The 20347-nt window shown below is 39.0% G+C and overlaps 1 protein-coding gene across 1 annotated transcript in view; it reads right to left on the bottom strand.

Annotated features, from left to right (window-relative positions):
* zdhhc17 (zDHHC palmitoyltransferase 17) overlaps positions 1-20347 on the bottom strand; it is a 34997-nt gene that overhangs the window by 5101 nt on the left and 9549 nt on the right. The window contains exons 3-15 of the mRNA XM_030149767.1: positions 19943-20065; positions 18326-18403; positions 17085-17229; positions 16725-16789; positions 16191-16353; positions 15979-16104; positions 14975-15117; positions 11211-11311; positions 6546-6670; positions 5735-5797; positions 5558-5651; positions 824-907; positions 576-733 (exon numbers count right to left, since the gene is read on the bottom strand). Coding sequence (XP_030005627.1) covers positions 576-733; positions 824-907; positions 5558-5651; positions 5735-5797; positions 6546-6670; positions 11211-11311; positions 14975-15117; positions 15979-16104; positions 16191-16353; positions 16725-16789; positions 17085-17229; positions 18326-18403; positions 19943-20065 — 1468 coding nt within the window. The remainder of the gene's footprint in view (positions 1-575; positions 734-823; positions 908-5557; positions 5652-5734; positions 5798-6545; positions 6671-11210; positions 11312-14974; positions 15118-15978; positions 16105-16190; positions 16354-16724; positions 16790-17084; positions 17230-18325; positions 18404-19942; positions 20066-20347) is intronic.

Raw genomic sequence — 20347 nt, 5'->3', positions numbered from 1 at the left:
GTTTTTATTCCTCTTTAGGCATGGAAAAAACAATGTAATTGCAATTTTTTAAAGTGAACTTATTTTTAATGAAGTTACAAAAATGTCCTTTCAGCTGGACACCATGAGTTTAATTTTTGAAGCAAAGAAACATTTATTTAAAATGCTATATCAGAAAGTGATATACTGTGTGAAAACTATGAAATACAGTTTTTTTTAATGAAATTAATCTGATGTTTTCTCACATTTTATCATACTCTAATCCTAGTTATTATTTACTTCATGGAGATAAAATGCAAAAAAACCCACAACTTTTTAATTAAGAAAACTGTTAATTACAGTCTAATAACAACTAACAATTGATTTACACTTAAACATGTTCCTGCAGATCAGGTTTATCAAGAACAGCATAGGTACAGTAATTGTATTAATTGTAGTGTATGGGATGATGCATAAGTGTCCACTGTGTTGGCTGATATGGAACTAAAACAACAAAACCCATGAATATACAAGAGAAAAGCTGGAGAATAACTGTCCACTGTATGACCAGTATGCATGAAAGGGTTAAACCCAGTGTCCTGGAGGCGAAGCGGTACCTGATAGAGTTGACACATGATGAGCACAGCGACCCACATGAAGTGAAAGATGCTGTTGAGGAACATCCAGAACATCCAGGGGGAGCAGGAGGCGATCTGGGTCAGATAGAGCCAGAACCCGTCCTTTGCGTAACTGGTGGCACAGTGGATTCTCCAGTCTGTGGGAAACCGTCACACAGCAGGAGTTAACAGAGAAACAAAGAGGGTATGTATGCTATGAGCTTCAATAAGTCGGCTTTTCTACTCACAGGAGATGCAGCCATAAATCATCCAACAGATCATACAGAGCAGAAAGAAGAGATAACCCATGAAGTAGCGGTGATTCCCACTTCCTGTGGAGGAGAAACGCATCATTCTTATCGTGTCTGAAGGCCCATTCCTACCACGCCAGGAGGTTAATGTCTCACTTGACACTAGGCCCGTTTACATGACCATAAAATGTGATAACTGGGAGTAATTAGATAATTGTAATAATCAGATCTGATGAGTTTATGTGCACTTTAGAAATATGTTCATCAAAAAACCCTGGTTAAGGCTTTTTAGTCCATTATTCTTTGGAGTACGTACGTAGTGATGGTCGACTATTATCTTCTGCTTACATTTGACTAAGAATTTTTTTGTTTTCTATGATTTCTTTTTTTTTTTTAACACATGCACAGATTTTAAACAATGACATAAATCAGATGAACCTGTATACATGCATAAAGACAGCAGAGTACTGGGGAGAACTCTAGGCGTGTTAATCTGATTTCTCATAATCTGATTACTGCATATCACATTATGCTGTTTAGATGATCACTTGAATAATCTGATAACTCCACAAATCAGATACAGGTAGGCGTATTAGTGTGCATGTGAACGGGCTCATTGTGTCCTGACGTGCAGTGGATGTTCACTCTGAACATGAGCATGAGTTGGGTGAATGACAGACCGACTACATGGATCTGTGCTGTCTGCTATTAGTCTGGGAGTAACAGGTCAGTGAACAGGGATGGAACGATTACCAGTATAACGATTAACCGCGGTAAAATTCCTGACGGTCAGTATTACCGTTTAAATTCTAATTATCATGATAACCGTGTTTGATTACCACACTTTGAAAACTCACAGTACTGCTCATTTCCTGGAGAAGCAGCAGCATGCCACTTTTCAATGTTTGGCCTCTGAAAACATTTGTTTTTTTTTCATAATACTCTTAAGCTCTTGAAGACCCAGCTCTTCAGAGAGCACCTCCTGTCTGAGCACTTTCAAACATTCCATTTTAAATGTATTAATAATAATAATAATAATAATGATAATAATACATTTTATTTATAAGCGCCTTTCAAGACACCCAAGGACACTGTACAACAAGATAAAACAAACAATCCATAAAATACAAAGAAATAAACAGATTAAAACAATTATTATTATTATTATTATTATTATGTTTACCCTCTTGTTTAACTTAGTATTTTTACTTCACTGTTTTTAATTTCACAGCTGTTTTTATGTCTTTTTAATCTATTCTTGTATTTTAGTCGATCATTTTGCTTTTTTTTTATTCTTCTGTACGACACTGTTTTAATTGTACAACTGTTTTATGTCTTTAATCGGTTCTTTTATTTTTCTTTTCTTTTTGGTTTTCCCCTGTAAGTCGGTTCAGAAAAAAGCGTCTGCCAACTGCATAAATATAAATGTAATACAACTTGGTTAAATTATTTCACTGTGTGTTTCAGTACTTTTTGAACATTTTGAACACAATTTCAACAATACCATGATAATAATGATAACCGTGATAATTTTGGTCACAATAACCGTGATATGAAATTTTCATATCATTACATCCCAATAAGTGAATCACAATTATTAAATGATGCCCCAACAAGGGTTTACCCCGAAATTCCCCCAATCCTCTGCTATATATAAATCTGTCCACAATAATTGTCAAACAGTTGATATGAACTCATTTTGAGCTACATCGACCTGATAGTGGCAGAATAAGATCTTCTCTGTCAGAGAACCAATTTTTCCCACCAAACTCCACCTAGTGAATGAAACTGACACCATATGAACTCTGGATGGCAGACAGAAAAAGGACATTTGTAAGACGATCGATATGAACCAAATTTGATCTCAATCAGCCTATTATTGCTTGATTTATGTCCAAAAAACTGATTTTCTACTAAAGCACCCCCATTTGGATGACTTATAATACACTTAGAGAAGTGGAAATCGATAGGGTTCTTCCATTAGGGGACCCCTATGTTAGTTATCAAGGGAGAAGAAATCCAACCAAATCTGTCCAAGTTATCGCTTTCACACCAAGGATATGCAGCAGCGGTGGTTAAGGTAAAACTATTATATCCCTGAAATTGAGTTTCAGGGATAATAATTCCCTATCACAATTATGTGAAATAAATGCAATTATTCCGCATAAATCTTGATTGTTTGTAGTCAGCTGACTCAAAACAGCTGGATGAGAGCAGAAACATCATTTTTTTTATATACTTTTTAAAAAATTTTTATTTGTTTTATCAACAGACAATACAACACAGAAACTAGTGGTCACTGGTTGAACACAAAAGATGTAAATGACAGACTGTAGTAATTATTCATTGTTTTGTTTACAGTCCAGCCATTTTCTCCAGTGCTTTATGAACATATGTTCCTTGAGCCGTAGGTAATAAGTCAATCTTTCCATAGAGTAGATTTCCTCTATTATAGTCACTGATCCTCATGGGGTGCATCAATTTTGAGTCAGTTCCTTGTAATGGTCTTTTTGGAAGCAATTATAAGAATTCTAAAGACATATTTGTCTTCTTTGTCTAACACATCTCCAGGTAGCAGTTCCGGCAAAAAAACAAAACAAACAAAAAAACAAACAAACAAAAAAAAAACCCCAAAACTTGGGGTCCTTAGGAATTGTGAAAGTCATAATGCCCTCAATCATTTCAAAAAGCCTTTTCCAAAAAGACTTCAATTTTGTACATGTCCAGAAAATATGAGATTGATTAGCACTAGAAACATCATATTTAATCACTTTTTCCTTTTAATTCTGAGAGTTTGACCTGGTGCTCTTTCAGTATCATCTCATTGCCTGCCCTTCACATTAAGACGATTTACTTTTGTTCAGATATCATTATCAGTTATGTCCTGGTAAATTTAAGTTATATCCAATCTGCTTTGACATAAATACCTTACGGTGAATAAATCCCATATATATATATATATATATATATATATATATATATATATATATATATATATATATATAATTGTACTTCGGTGTTCAATGTCAATAAATGCTTCTTCGTCATCCATACTATATGTGCACAAATAAACTACTGACAGCATAATGTGAATAAAGAAAGTGATTTAAAACTTTAATTTACCATTATTACGACAGCCATAGGAGCCAGTTTCTAAACAGGCATTGAAATAACTCTGTCTCCTGCGGTTATCCATCAAAAATACAAATGATCCTGCAGATGTGTGCAAATGAAGGAGCTTTAACAGCAGCAGAGATGGAGCAGAAGAGCTGCTGCATTCATACATACATACAAGATATTCTTTGTCCTCAGTCCCTTCAGTTTTTATTCCTGTATTTCAGATCTAATTGAAGGTGTGGAGTATGTGTGTCCTGGTTTTAGAGGGTTACCGTGTTAAAAACACACACAGATTCATGACCATAACCTTGGCTTGTTAGATGAAAGCTCCACAGGGTGCATTTCAGAGCTTCTTCCAGTCTTGGGGGTCACTACTCTAACCAAACCATGTCCAAAGAGGAGAGACCCTCTGTTTGTTCAGAGTTTCCTCACTTTAAAGTCTCATCCTGACCACCACCTGCACACCTTCCTCCCCACATGGTCTCCAGCCTGACTTCACCAGACGCCTCCTGACACTCCTCTGTTCACTCACTTCCTCTAAGATTTCCTCAAGTCTGTTTTATTGTACTCCCCTGTTCGTGTGTCACATCTCGTTGCTCTTCTTTGTTTTCTTTATTTTTTCATTTTACGTTATTAACTTTTATAAAATACACCTCAACATAAACTGAAAACACCCCTGGTCAGTGAACATGTAGCTTCTCTAAGCTGAATATGTAGAGGGGTGCTTCTATGAAACCGGATTCATTTTGGTACATGCCCCTTTTGCCAGCTTTTTAGACCCAATAATAAAAGAGCTATTTAGACATATTTCCCCCCAGGATGTACCTAATGATGACCGCAGATAAATGCAAAAAAAAATTATACTCTTGCTCTGAGCCATCCCAAACTTAATGAATTTTTAATCAAATATTGGGGCCAAAAATAGGACCAAAACTGGGACATGAAAAGCTACCTAGGTGTCAGTGCATTTAAAACTGGAAAACATTGGTGTAAATGGCCTTATATACTGCTATAAATAAACACATTATGTTAAATTTGATGATCCTAGTGGTTTTTCTAATCCAGACATGTAGGTTTTTCATTAATCTCAGTCTCATTCCAGGTTTTGTACGTAACCCATCATGTCCACTTGCGTTACATGCAGAACCTGCCCAGTTAAATGCATATAAATCATGAATGATTTTGCAACAGCAGTCATTTTTGTCAAACACTCTGCCTTGCATAATTAGTTAAATTCCCAAAATGTACCAGTGAGAGAATGAAAAGATATTAAAAAATAGTTTTTCGTGTCCTTTTGACCATGTTACATGTGGATTTTTGTATAAAAACAATGTAAAATAATATAAAAATGTGTTTTATCTGAAAAATAGTTTCTCTTTTATCTCTGTAAGTATTTCTTTTCAAAATAGACCCAAAGTGCTTCCAAACGTCCTTCATAACATTAGTCTACATCTGGTTTGAATTTTTAGCCCCCATGTCCTGTTTTTAGGGACCAGTTTCATAGAAGCACCTATAAATAAAACCCACATCTCTGTATCTGGAAGTATAAATGAAGAGCTCGATTTCTGGGATGTGTTTTACTGTGACTGCTGACAAATCTGTGGGTTTACGTACCGACACAGTTCCCCACCCAGGGACAGTGGTGGTCGAACTTAGCGATGCAGCGGTTGCACACGGCACAGTGTTTGGACCTGATGGGCTTCCGTATCTGAAAGACCACACACGGTGAGTGTTAATAAATGTCTGTTGTGTGCCACTGTCATATCTGTATGCATGAACAGTTTCCTTTACCAAACAGGTGCTGCAGAATATGCTCAGATCCAGACTGCCCGTCTCTGCCAACTCCACAATCGTCTGGAGGAGGGAAACATCAAACGGGATATGAGGAGAAAAAAAAAAAAAGACAATGCAGAAAAATGAATGAACAACTGACAAGTTCCTCCTGTCAGGGTCTGTTTGGCACTGGAACAAAACACCTACTGACAGCTTTCGAGCTGAGGCAGGGATGTCTAACTCAGTGATCACAATGGAGGCTTCAGTAGTTTACAGTGAGGCAGAATGAAGGCTACTATGGGATGAGATTAGGTTGTGTTTGTAGGTAAAATACCACAAGGTTTTAGAAAAGTATTTAAGAAAAGGGCTGTTTCTCTGCACAAGTAAACCAACAGGGACAAAAAGGCTAATTAAAACTAGAGTCCAGGAAAACAACAGCATCCTCTGCAGCAAAGAAAAGCTCTGTGTTCTTTGATCTGAGGCCTCAACTGTGGCCGGGCCTGCGCTAACAATGCAGGGTAAATTTAGCTCATCATCAATCACTGGATAGTGAATCGGGCTCTGGAAGAAGCACAGTCACTGTTGTCCTCCATTAGAGTGCGATAATGAGGGCCGGAGAGGCAGGACGATGACTGGGCAGTGAGCCAGAAAATGAGTAGCAAAGCAGCCGTGGCCTCTGCGCTGAACTCAAACACAGTTTTCTACTCTGAATGGACGACTGTCACAGCTGATATAACATCACACATATGAGAACCCAAAGTGTTCACATACGTTTACACTTAGAACAAAGGGAAAGAAGACTTCATTCAACTATTTCCTCTATGTTTACCTTTTTCTTTTGCTCCTCTGAGGCTTTGATGATACCTGGGTCCGACTTCCAGGACTTGCCAAAGTTGTAGAACAGGGCCAAAGTGTTTATCAGGAAGGGCACATGGACAGTGGCGAATGGTAGATGTGCAGCGAGGTTAAGGAGAACGCACAAACATGGATAATGACAATGACAATAACAAGAACCCAAACAGAAGAAGCAGCAGTAGGTATCTTTAACCCCCTGATGACACACTGCAGCAAATTCCTGAACGTTTACAACAATGACATCTACGTCCGCCACGTTTATTTCTCAACTCGACTAAACGGCAGCTGAAGTGACTGAGCTGCTGATTCACCAGCGCCTCCTGTGACCCAGAGCAGAGGGTTTGTCTCATCTCTCAGACTTCGCCAGTTGGACCTGTCACAACAGCTCGCCGTGACTGGGCTTTGGTCGAGGCGGAAACACCAGCTGTGCTTTTTATGAGTGAGGCAGGGTTTCACATGGTGCTGGAACAAGGAGGAGAGAAACAACAGTAGCCATTCTCACACTATTCTGGGTCAACAAGGTCAGAAAAAGACCGGCCTGTCTTCACAAGGGACTGAGAAGGAAGATTTACAGCAGCTTGTAATGTTCATATAAAGGCGCTTCATTGTTCAATCTCAGAGGACGGTCCAGACTTATGAAACCCTCTGAAACTATTGACAGAATGAATTAACTATGGACAGAAAAAAAGTCTGCAAACACAAAGTATTACAAGGGAAAGTGTGTGATGTGTATATGTCATCCCTGTAATGAAAGAGGCTCCAGGACCCCCTCAGACCTCACAAGGACCTAGCGGTTCAGGAAATGGATGGCTGGAACATGTGACATATTTACCAATCACACACAAACATATACAGATGTTTTTTTCAGTCTGGTTGACAAAACTGAAGCCAAATCACTTCTACTTGAAACAATACATTCCGAAGTTGAAATAGTTATTTTAGAGTTTAGTTAAAACAACCATGGAAAGGTTTCTATTGTCTTTTTTTGTTTTGGCATTTTGTGTATTTATTTAATGGGTTACAAGAGGAAGAGGGTACATTTCATTAGTCTGGAACTGAACTGGTGATGCTAAAGGCTCCTGAATGGCACACTGAACCACTCTACCCCTGGACCTTTTGAATTAAACCAAAGCCGTGCACATGAACAACAGAAAGGAAATGTTACTAGACATGCTGTTAATCTAAAAATTGTGTCATCTAAATATATTAAATGTCAACATGAGCTGTACTTTGTTCCATTGTCTATAGTTATGTCCAAATATCAAGGGATTTTGGGGAAAAGTTAGAGGTTTGTTACAGGTGATTGTTTCAGTGAAATTAGTGCTGAAACCCAAGTTTTTTATATTAGATTTTATGTTAAATAGGTGATAAAAAAATCCTCATGAAGGTGGGAATATTACAAGCAAAGAGCGTGATTGCTCTGTCATCGAAAAGAAATGGGCAAACTGAGCATAGCAAAGTGGCCCGAAGAATTATCTTTATGTTTACCACATTAAAAAATCACATATACTTTGAAAGACAAACAAGACACTTTTGAACAAGCATGGGGCCGTTTCATTAATTGTATTAGGAACAGAGATTTGAGTTATCTGTTGTGGGTATCCGGGACACCATAATTATTCCCTGTACCACAATCATATGCTGTATTCTGACAATACTACTCATCATCTGGAAGAACTCTCATGGATTCAAGCATCAACTTTAAATGTGCCTTTTTGTTTGTTTGATTGTTTATATGTTTCTATTTTGTACATATAGCCTGTAAAAATCTCAATAAATATATCTTTGAAAAAAATAAAAATAAAAAATGTCAACATGAGCTGTGAGCTGCTACACTAAATCCACTCTACTACTGGCAAATAAGACCAATTCAAGTCTGTAATGGTGTCTCTATAGTGATGTAAAAGATGGGAGATACGCTTTATCACTTTGTGAAAGGAGTTTGTAAGTGAATACTCTCCAGAGCACCTCACTGGCTTAAAAAACAAGATTCAGAGAGAGGTAATGAAGAAAACCCCCAACACACACATTGCTTCTTTGCTGAGAAATGGTCAGCTCTTCCTATTCATCTTCAGGTAAAATGTTTTTAATGAGGTTTGCCTGAGAGGTAAGAGCAGAGGCACAGCAAAAACGGTCAGCGGTAGATTCATCAGTGTAGCTTTTGGCGAACAGTGTGTAGATCTATGAGGTAAATATGGTGCAACAAAGTCAGACTTAATATCTGTTCCGTGTATGACTAAAGAGCTCTTTTTCTGGATTCTTCATGGTTTTTAATCCCTCCACACCTTTCCTGCTGGAAATACATTTACAGTTTGCCTTTTCTCTTTGAGCACCGGGTAAAATATGATCTGGGCTTTGGTGAGACAAAAGGGACCATGGCCACACGGCTCCACCCAAGCCATTTGATCTGATTTCAAGTACAGGCCTGAGGATGATAATGAGCTCAGAAAATGAGGTAAAAGTTGCTGCTGAACCAAGGTGTGCAACAGACGCCTGAGTGAGTAGAAGGAGGCCAGTGGAAGAAATAAGAATCGCAAAGAAAAGGTTCAGCCAAAGACGTCATTTCACAACTGTTCACTCCATCAGGTCAGGAGGCTTCAAACCAGATGTTGGAATCTTTTAGATCATGACAGAAATGTTAAGTTCGTATTTTCATTTCCAGATCCAAGGTTAGGAGAAGTTCAGTGTGTCTTCATGCACGTCCAAAGTGGGGAGCTTGACCACGAAAAACCCTGCTGGACCTCAGCCCACAGTTTATATAAGCAGGCTCTGAGGGTCAGAGACAGAAAACTGTTGCTTCCCCTGACACTTCTGAGTGAAGCACACAAAGGACAACTCTAGAGGAGGTTAACCACCAGGCCCTTTAAAGGTAACAGTATAAATAAGATACTTGAGGGAAAACTTAGTGCTGTTAAACAACCGAGTGAACAGTGGCACCATTTGTTTCAGCTCCGAGTTCTCATTTACATATGGTTAAAGCAACCACACCAGTCGAGCATAGATCATAATTTGCATATCACTTAATTTGAATAAATGAACAAGATTAGAAAAGCATAAAACTGGATAGGCAAGTGTTACGACTTCACAGCAGGTAGCCTACATCTACATCCCTGCGGCAGACATCCATGCTCTGTCAGAAACAGGAAACGGCACGCCCTGTATTTGACAAGGCAGGGAAAGACACCAGTAATGGAACAAGGTTGATTGCAGATTTCAAATCTTAATGACAACCTGGATCGCTGGAGGGCAAAGAGAAGCCTGAAATAACTCATTTCACATGTCTCTGCACAAGAAAAGACGTGTTTGTAATCAAAGGGGAATGGTTTCACATGGTAAATGATCCATGTAGGGACGAACATTTCCCAAAGCACAGCACGCAACGTCACCTCACCTTTGCTCTTTTAAGCTGAATGCACTAAACTCCTGCATGGAGAGTGTAAGGGGTGGCAGAAAGAGGGATGTCATTGGGTGTATCAAGTTTGCACCTTCCATGAGTTCACTTCTTTCTCAGTCAGATGGAAAAACTGTTTGAAACAGATCTCTGTGAAGGAAGTGCACAGAAAACCCGTAAAAATAACTCAACCTGGCCCGTAGAGGGAACTTTTCCTTCTCAGTAAGCTTGGGTCAAAGACATTTTAGTCTCACATTAAAGGAGCATCGAGGCATAAAATTAAATGCCCTCCACAAACAAGAACTCCCCTCTCATCTCCTGCAATCTGCAACTTCCCAACAGAAAAACAATTCTTCCACAACCACAAAAAAGTGAGAGCAGCCATGGTGAGGCCAACAGAAACTCTGTTCAGTGTCTTCAGTGGGCTTCACCCAGCCGCTCTTATTAACTGCATGTAGCCATTCACCCGAGTCTGCCCAGGTTCATTCTTATGCATAACTTCTATTTGATTACTGTTATCTCCATCTGTCATTTCCTCTTTTCCACACCTTCAGAGCTTTCCCCAAATCACAGGCTAGAGAAAGCAAGGAAATCTGTTCTAATGCCTATATTTGATTTTACTTTGGCATTTATTTAGCCATTTTTTATTTAGTCTTGCTTAAAGATCACATCTACCAAATACACAGGTAGTTTTATCAGGTTTGTACATGCTCCTCCATTGTGTTGTTATAAATTCTACAATAACAAATAAGTTTTTAGCCCATGTGAACAGGCAAGTGCTATAACTGCAGGGCTATGAACTGTTTTTTCTCCCGTGTTTGCCCAGTCTTTCAGCTAGTGTGTGCTTCATAAACAAGAAAAGCACCCGGAGAGCGCAGACCTCCGCCAAGACAGATCTGCCGCCCCCACCCCCGGATCACCACCAAAATTGAATCATTTCTTCCTTGTGCCAGTATCAACATTTCCTGAAAATTTCATGAAAATCTGGCCTCAACTTTTTGAGTTATCTTGCTAACAAACACACACGCAAACACACAAAGCAAAGCGATCACAATACCTCCTGGTGGAGGTAACAAGTGGATTGTGGGTCAAAGCCAACTATAGGATATGTTTATGTGGACAGGACAGTGCATCAGTCACAGTGAAGTGTAGGAAAGCGGTAAGGTGGACCTGATGGGGGTTAGCATTCATTCTGATGTCCTACTGGTGAATAACATCACTTGAGCACAGTGAGAAAGAAAAGGATATCATTCCAAAACCAATAGAACCAGGTGCTGTACATCCAGAACTTGGTGGCCAGGTAGATTCCCAGAGGAAGAGCGCTGTGCATGGAGTGGTCAAAGAAAGCCCTGCGGAAACACAAGTGCAAGCGGTTATTACCCCGCCCCCTAAGGGGAGGCAAGGGGTATTGTTTTTGGTTTGGTTTGTTTCCTTGTTTGTGAACACTTTAGCAGCACAACTATTGGTTGAATTCATACCAAACTGGGTTTGTAGATTGCCAGTGACCCAGAATAGATGTGATTACATTTTGAGAAAAGTAGGTCAAAGTTAAAATTTTTTATGAATTACATTTTTTTTCTTCCCCCATTTGCTTATAATGGCCGAAATTTGTTTACGCTGACATCAGCACACACATATACACGACATCAGCTGGATCGATGCCAAAATAAGTTACAATACGTGTGAGGGGCGGGGTTTGTTGTGCCTGGCACCACTTGTATTATAAAATGGTCACCTGATGACTTTTGTGTTTTTTTCAGTTGCTTGCTCCTGTTTGATGCTTGTTACTTTGTTGGTAAAGTCCAACTCAAACAGTGAAAGAGGATGTGCTTAATAGTGTATTTTCTGCTGCTGCACCAAGATGAGTATCACTACAATGTACGGTCACCATGACCTGCTGTAGTCATGCAGTTAACTTCTACCACACCCCCCATCTGAAACAGTAGCATCCTCCACAGCTCAACCATATGGTGGAGACTGGAAAGGGACCAGTTCTCAGCTTCTGGTACAATTACAGTTCTTTTTCCATTTGTAAAGTATTGTGAGACTACGTCTTGATGTAGTTAAAGGTTTAAAAAAAGGTTAACTCTCTCATTGCTGATCAATCCATGGGATTAAAGGGGGGTCTGGCACAGTTCCTTCTCCAGACTTGAGACCAATACAAGCCAAGGAAGAATTCCATCAGTTTAAATCCAGGTGAACTTCAAAAGGTGTCATATACAGTTTGGAGATCAGCAGGCTAGTCTAGTAGGGGCTGACACAGCCAGGAAAATAAAACATGTTTTCTCTGCTGCAGTCTACTGATTCACCGAGTCCACCTGTGGATGGAGAGGTTGCTATATTTGTCTCTTAACATCAACTAGCAAAGTGATACTGAGCGAGACACCTAGGCTTGGATTCATATGAGGGGTTGGTGACCACAAGTTTACAGTGTTAACCTTTTTAAATCAATTTTACACATCCAGCTGGTCGTACATCCAACACCAGGATTAGTAAAAGAACAAGCGTAATGACAAGAATCAGATATCACTGACGACCTTTAACATGCATCTGTGCAGTTGACTGAGGTTCGGTGACTGCTCAGTTCCAGTGGTATCTCTGTTGTGGTCATTTTAACAACATTTGGATCAACAACATATGTATCTACTGTATGCTTTGATTTGCTCTTTAACTTTTGGGTGAAACTGTATTGTCTATTATCTGCAAGTGTCACATTTTTGATCAGGAGTGATATGTGCCAATCTTTGACAGAGTTATGTCGCTCTGACATACGATGGGATCGTCATGACCACTTCTTGTCATGGTTGGTAAAGGTACAGTTTAGGTCTGTGGGGTTCAGCTTCAAGTCCAGCTAGGACCACCCCACCATCCTACCCCTGCTGTCGCATTTAGGATCCACATGGCACTGCAGGACAACGTCCTCCCCCATAGCAGTGATGATTGGCTGATTATGGCTCTAGAAGCGTAAATAGTGTTTGACTAAGGTTTATTATTTTCACACATTTCTTCTGTAACTTCAATCCAAATTTCAGTTTAGAGTTTAGTTTCAGACCTGTGTGCAGCTCCACACTCTCAAATATTAATTTGAACATGTCCTGTCATTTTCATCTGTACTATAGTGCTACAAACTTAACTGTAGCTGCTGCTGCACCTTCAAAGCATTCCACTGGGAAACTGCTGGAAGGCTTTCATTGTGAAGCAGCCATAAGAGAAGTACTGTGTTTATCAGAGACTCTTTGGCGGTAGTTCAGCTTTGATATTCTTCATAAATAAGCCTTCTTGTTTTTGTTGGTTTAGTTACCCACTAGTTAAAAATCTGAACAGCACATTTAGCATACAGTATGGAGTCATGGAAGTTACACAATGTGCATCCATTTTTGCATAAATGTTATTTGTCTTTGAAACTTCTGAAGTGCTCCAAACTGTCCTTCAGTGCATCTCACAAACATGTTAAAAAAGATCAACAAGGGGGTGTTGTCTCTATGTTTTTTGTTTTGTTTTTGGTTTAGTTTAGTGCTTTTTTCTTCCCCTCTTTAGCTTTGACCTGTGCAATTCATTTTTTTCCGTTCCTACAGGGTGGGGAAGCAAAATTTACAATATTTTGAGGCAGGGATTGAAAGACAGTGTATGACCAATTAGTTTATTGAAAGTCATGAGAATGTATTTGCCACAAGAAAATTTACATAATAGAAAATGTTTTTATTCTATGTGTCCTCCTTCTTCCTCAATAACTGCCTTCACACACTTCCTGAAACTTGCGCAAGTGTTCCTCAAATATTCGGGTGACAACTTCTCCCATTCCTCTTTAATAGTATCTTCCAGACTTTCTCGTAATAGTTTTGCTCATAGTCATTCTCTTCTTTCCATTATAAACAGTCTTTATGGACACTCCAACTATTTTTGAAATCTCCTTTGGTGTGACGAGTGCATTCAGCAAATCACACACTCTTTGACGTTTGCTTTCCTGATTACTCATATGGGCAAAAGTTTCTGAAAAGGTATGGATAATAGTGTTAGGTATGATTATGACATCAATATATGTTTGGTTTCAAAACAATTGACATCGTGCCTGCTGAGAAAAAACAACTAAATGTTCATTGTAAATTTTGCTTCCCCACCCTGTACTTGGAAATTAACTGGTACAGTAACTAACACTGTTAAATGAGCTTTGTTGTCAAGGAGTGTTCATAATTGTATGTGATCAATGTTTGACCTTAATGATCAATAAAACTATCTACAAAAATTTGTAAAGTATATGAGAACAAAATTTGTGACACTCCCCAACCTTTGGGCCATGTCTGTACTATTCTAATACTGGAGGTCAAATGCAGGCCTGGTAAAAGCTGCTGCATGTATAATATCCATTAGATCATTTGCACTGCAGATGTGGTCAGAAACCAGAGGCTGTGATGGGCAGTCAGACAGCAGTAAAAATAAACCAAATCCTAACCCAATGATACAGCTGAGCAGCTGGACTGATATGTAATCTAGGTTTCACCAAATAAGTATTCAAAGAATTTCAGTAAATCTAGACCTACCACAATGAGACACGTATGTTACAGTAGTCACAGTGATAACAGTAGTGAGTGGTACAACAAACCGCACCAGCAGGACCAGATGGAAGCACTAATGGGGTTTAAAGGGGGGGTACAATGTGTTTAATGGAGAGTCTGTCACTGCATGGTGTGTAATAGAAACTACATGTGTATGATTGTACACATTATATACAGCAATAAAGCTGAATTCTGACTGATACTTCAAGTAAATTAACAGTACATTTGGGGTGACAGAACAATTAAACCTGATTTCATCCACATTAATGTGCTGAAGTTTGCAAAAGCTGCAACTTGCCATAAATAAACACAAGTAAAAGTTTGTAAAAGAAACAGTAACAGTTCAATATTTAAAATGTACAGAGATTCAAGTCGTCATTTATTTCACGCTTGTTCAAGGTCCCAGTTGAGTAAATGATAATTCATGTGATATCTATGTGTTTCTGTGTATTGACGTACTTGGAGAGGAACTGCACGGCGATCCAGACACCAACATACATGATGCCCTTGATCAGCCACGAATCAATGTCCAGGTCAGCGATAAAACCCACAAGCCAGATGACCACAAAGGGCGTTCCCAGCATCACCTTCTGTCTGAACTCCTGTGGGAGGGGGAGGGGAGGCAGGAGACAAGGCAATGGAGAAAAGATATGCAAATAGTGTTGAAAAACAAGAGACGCTGGTGCAGGGAAAATGAAAGAGAAGCTACTTCTTAGTTTAAGGGCTTACTTTGGACACAATAGGGGACAATTCACAGTTTAGATGAAGTTTGATTTTACTGTCTGTATAATAAAGTTTGTATATTACATTATTACACCACAATGTTTTGTTGGCTCTCAGCTTAGGGAGATGAAAATGAAAAGACACTGAGGAAAACCTCCAAGTAATTTCAAATGTGTGTGATTTTACTGACTATAGTACTGGGACAAAACACCACAGATTTGGATTAGCATAGGATCTCGGCTACAGAGTCTGATGTACCTGTAGCATCTATATATACATACATAAATAATTTAGTAAAGGCTGATGAGAAACAATTCCTAACTATGAGCTTTATATTCACTATTTACACTGCAGCAGACAAGTGAAAAGACAGTGATATGTAGATTTAATGTAGCAACAAAATTGCATTTTTATAGCTATTTAAGAGGTAAGCATTGACTTTCAATCAAATAAATAAACTTTGGAATCTGGAGGTGCTTTTGTTTTCAAGGAGACTAAGTGTATGTTCACAATTTTAATACAGGAGTTTGTTTTTCTGAATTACCACCTTCTGCAGTCAGACCAGACATGTACGTTCATGCATCTTCCCAGAACTCTATTGTTAAACTCAGCACATTATTTAAGAGTCTTCTCGGCAGACTGTTTGACCAGGGGCTTGAAAAGGTGAACAGCTAACACACTGACAGAAAGGTAAAGACTAGCCCAGACAGGCTCTGACGTCTGGACAAGCTCGAACATACTTTATCCATTTTCAGCCTCTTCAGGTAGGATGGGCTGTCGTAGCCTTTAGCCTGTCGCGCTTCCTGTAAGTGATTGATCATCCACACATTCTTCCTTTGTTTGGCAAGATCCAGCGGTGTTTCACCCTTAAGAAAAAGATTTAAAACAATTAAATTGCATGGCAAATCCACTGCAGTGGGTCAGTGGATTAAGCCACTGAAGAACGCACTACCTTAATATTCTGTGCATCAACGTTGGCGTTTGCATCCAGCAGCAGGCTGATGACAGTAGTGTTACCAGCCAGCACAGCCCAATGCAGCGCTGTGTTCTTATGATATTTGTCACCCAGGTTGACAGACACGTTAAAGGTCAGCAGCAGTCTGGTGGGATCCACACTGTAACACAGAAAAAGATATTACATCAAGCTGAGTACGACTGGTGTGACAGATGACTGAAAAGCAGGCTTTTTTCAATACATGTGAAAAACAGCATAAAACATAACAAAGCAGAGGGATGACAGGAAAAGACAGAATCAACTGGTGCCCAAAGATAAAGACTAGGATTTATGATCTTTTTTGTTTTATTATAACTGTACATGTAGTAAAAACTGCAGTTTTAACACATAATAGTCTCTTTATTTAAAGTTGGAGTCTGAATAAACCTTGGTACAATCTTGTGCTGCTCATTAATATTTATGTTCAAAGCAGCCGAACCAAAAAACAACATTAGAGCCTGGGTCCTAGTGTAACACCATAAATGTACAAACCTGTGCGTCCTGTAAGCTGCCCACATCAGAGGGGTCATACCATTCTGATCCATCATATCCACATCCTGCACAAAATAAAATATGAAGTTGAAGAGGGAGAGATGAAGGCAAAAAAAAGGCAATAGGGCGCCCCCTGCTGTAAAGCACAGGTATAAAATGCTTTACAAAACCCAAATGGTACAAACAGCACCATGGAGTCATAACAAAGGAAGGAAAGTGTTATTATGGTCAAACCCATAAGGCCATTACTACATTTTTTTAAGCATTATCAACACATAGTAACTATTACATGCTTTTGTGTCTTGGTCTTAATGGAGAAGGTTAATTTTCAGCCTGAAATACAGCATTGGTGGTTCCTACCTGTCCTTTGGCAATAAGGTACGCCACGATGGAGGTGTGGCCAAACTGGGCGGCCAGATGAACACAGCTACAGCCCTCACCGTCGATCAAAGATGGATCTGCTCCATATTTCATGAGCTGCACCACCATTGATAAATGGCCTTGTCTGGGAGAAAGTACACACAAAACAAAAACACTTACTCAAGTGATAGAGAAACTTCTGTTCCCAAACTACAGAAAACTATCACTGTAATGCTCTCATTCATCAAACATGCTCACTGCTCAGCCTCAAAGATGAGAAAAACCTCAAATGAACAACAGCATTAAGTCTATATGCTATCATATTTAATAGTAATAACAATACAATCAGTCCATTTAGACGGCTGAGTCCTCATCTCTTGGACATTATCTGGGTGATTAACAGTTACTTTTATATTGATGACAAAACTGGGCCTCATATATTCCATCTTCCATAAATTTACGCATGTATATAAAGACTGCTGCAAAATAAATCTCTGTGCTCTTATCATGTATCTATGACACAGAGGATTCTTGATAAATGTTTTTATTACTAATTTATAACTAACCCCAGCCCTATCAATGTGACGCTTCACCAACAGGACAATAAATGCACATAAACATGGCAATCATTACATCTGTGTGAACCTGACATAGCTTGCAACACAAAGATCACCTTCTGTTTACATGTGTCTATAGTCGCAATCAAAACCACAGAGAAGGTGTTGGGCCTTTAAAGGTCAGTGGCAGCCAGAGTGAGGGGGGTGATTTGGAGCAGAGGGTGACACAGGACTCCTAAGTGTCAAACTACAACTGATGCTGGTTGTTAAACCCATCAATAATTCAGAAGGAGAGAGCCTCATGCCCCCCTTCATGTTGTTAGGGGTTCTTACATGACCTGTCCCTTTTTACTAGGTAGCGCTGGTACAGAGCGACTGTTAACAAAAAACAGGAAGTATGGCAAGGAGATCTAGCACTGATAAGCAGCAAATACCACTGAATGGGCCACAAGTCAATGTCACTAGTTATTAAACAAGACTTCTTAAAAATATACCACCAAAATTCTACAGAAAATGACACACATATCTGTCTATATTTATTGTTAGATTTTAGACTTTATTTCTTATGTGGTAACAGACCGGTAACTGTAATATGTGTTCATTTAGCTTGAGCAGTAAAATGATAAATATGGACCTAAAAAAAAAAAAAAATCCCTCTAACAGCACATGCTAAGTGTTTGTTACCTGGTGGCCCAGTGCAGAGGTGTGGAGTTGAGGTCTCCTCCCAGCTGGTCCACTATGGCTCCCTTTGATATGTAGTACCTGCACAGACAAACAACCAATCAGATGAAACTTAACACTGCATCTAACCCAGTATCTGATCTCTCTCCATTCATATAATAGGCAGAAGTGATATAACCGTTATTCTCCACGATGGTTAGATTGTTGGCTAAGGCCTTGTTCTTTCTACACAAAGAGTAAAATGGCTGAAGCAGTTTCATTGGCCAAAGCCTGAAGAGAAAAGGCTCAGTGAATCGCCACATGAATTTGCCAAACTAACATGATCTACATCTCTATGTGACAGACAGGACTGCCTCTGGATAAAGAAGTGAATGTAGATTCTCATCTCTTGCAAAGTTCTGCAATTCCAATTATAAATATGAAATAAAATACATGCAATGCTACAATAGGCCTATATCCTTCAACTCTTTGCATCTGTGCTATCAGTCATTTAAAGGATTCTTAGTTAGACCTTTATTTGAAGTAGGTCATCTAAGCAGGTGGCTGGACACAAGGCATTTGTGAAAAGGGTATTACAGACTGAGACTCAGCTTTATTATCATTCATCATGTGATATGATGAAACAAAACACAGTTCCTGGGTCTTGGTATAAGCACCATATATAGGATTTAAAGGGGTCATATTTTGCTAAACCCACTTTTATTAGTCTTTGGTTCATTTATTTGTGTATTTGGACCCTAATAGTTCCAAAAGTTTGAATTTGAACCCTCCAGGTGACGCAAAGCTATCTGTATATTCATTTTGGCAAAAATCGAGTGGATTTCTACAACCCATTTTAATTCCTGCTTAATTTGCTTTTTAATTAGCAGTGGTTGTAGTCCATACTGAAAATATGTCCAAACTTCAAGCCGATTACCTAAAATATTCAGTTGTTGGTTGTATTAACGAACACAAGTGGCTGAACGGGACAGAGAAGCACAGTTAACAACCTGGAGGGGGTGGGGTGTGAAGTGGCTCATTTGCATGTAAAGGGCCAGCGCTCAAAACAACCTTTTTAGTGTCAATACTCAGAAATAGTGTTGAAGATGGAGTTGTGGAGTTTAATTAACGAAGAATTCAGACCCAAGTATAGCATTTACAGTTTATGTAGACCACAGGGAAATGTTTTAAAATGCATAATTCCATTTAAAAAAGCAAAATAGCTCTCATTTAAAACATAAATAAAAAAATATAAAGAGCTAAAATAAAATAGACAAAAAATTACCATAAAATCCTTAAAACAAAATAAAAATAAACTCTCAAGTACGTACAGAATTCCACACTGAATAAATACAAAAGACAGATGCAACACAAAAGCTGGGCAAACAAACTAAACAATGAGGAAAAACTGGTAAAAGGCTGCCAAATTTATTTTTGGGCATGCATTATTAATCTTAACTTTTATTTTGGGTATGTTGGTAGAGCACTTTTTTTTTTAAACCTCTCAATAGTAATGCTATTGAGAGGTTTAAAAAAAAAAGTACTATATAAACTGCTACTATATATTCCCAGTCAGTCCCAGGATTCAGACTCACCCGAATCCAAATCCAAACCACAAAATGTACTAGCACCCAAACTCACTTGACTAAGTCTATCCTGTTGTTTATGGCGGCCCAGTGGAGGAGCGTTACGTTTTCTTTGTCTGGCTGCCGAACATCGAAGCCTGCCTCCACCAACTCCCTGCAGCGCTCGAAGATGCCGTATCTGAGGAGAAGAGGCAGAAAGATCTTACACCGAGCTCACAGGAATGCACATGCAAACACAGATGAATAACAGTTTAGTATCTAATACATAAACAAGCTGCAAGAATGCACAAAAATATGCAAAGCACCCACAAATGCTGACAACGTAAAGGCACGAACACACACACAGACAGAAAAGAGAAACAAAACTGTCAAACAAGTTGGTAGTGGAGCTCTACTGGCAGATGTTTTCCAACCTCAGCTCAAAACAAAACAAATCTGTGGTTGTCATACATAATAAAAA

Source organism: Sphaeramia orbicularis, chromosome 12 (assembly GCF_902148855.1).
Source record: "Sphaeramia orbicularis chromosome 12, fSphaOr1.1, whole genome shotgun sequence".
NCBI lineage: Eukaryota > Metazoa > Chordata > Actinopteri > Kurtiformes > Apogonidae > Sphaeramia > Sphaeramia orbicularis.
Note: the sequence above shows the minus strand (reverse complement) of the source record. Positions and strands in the feature narration are given on the sequence as shown.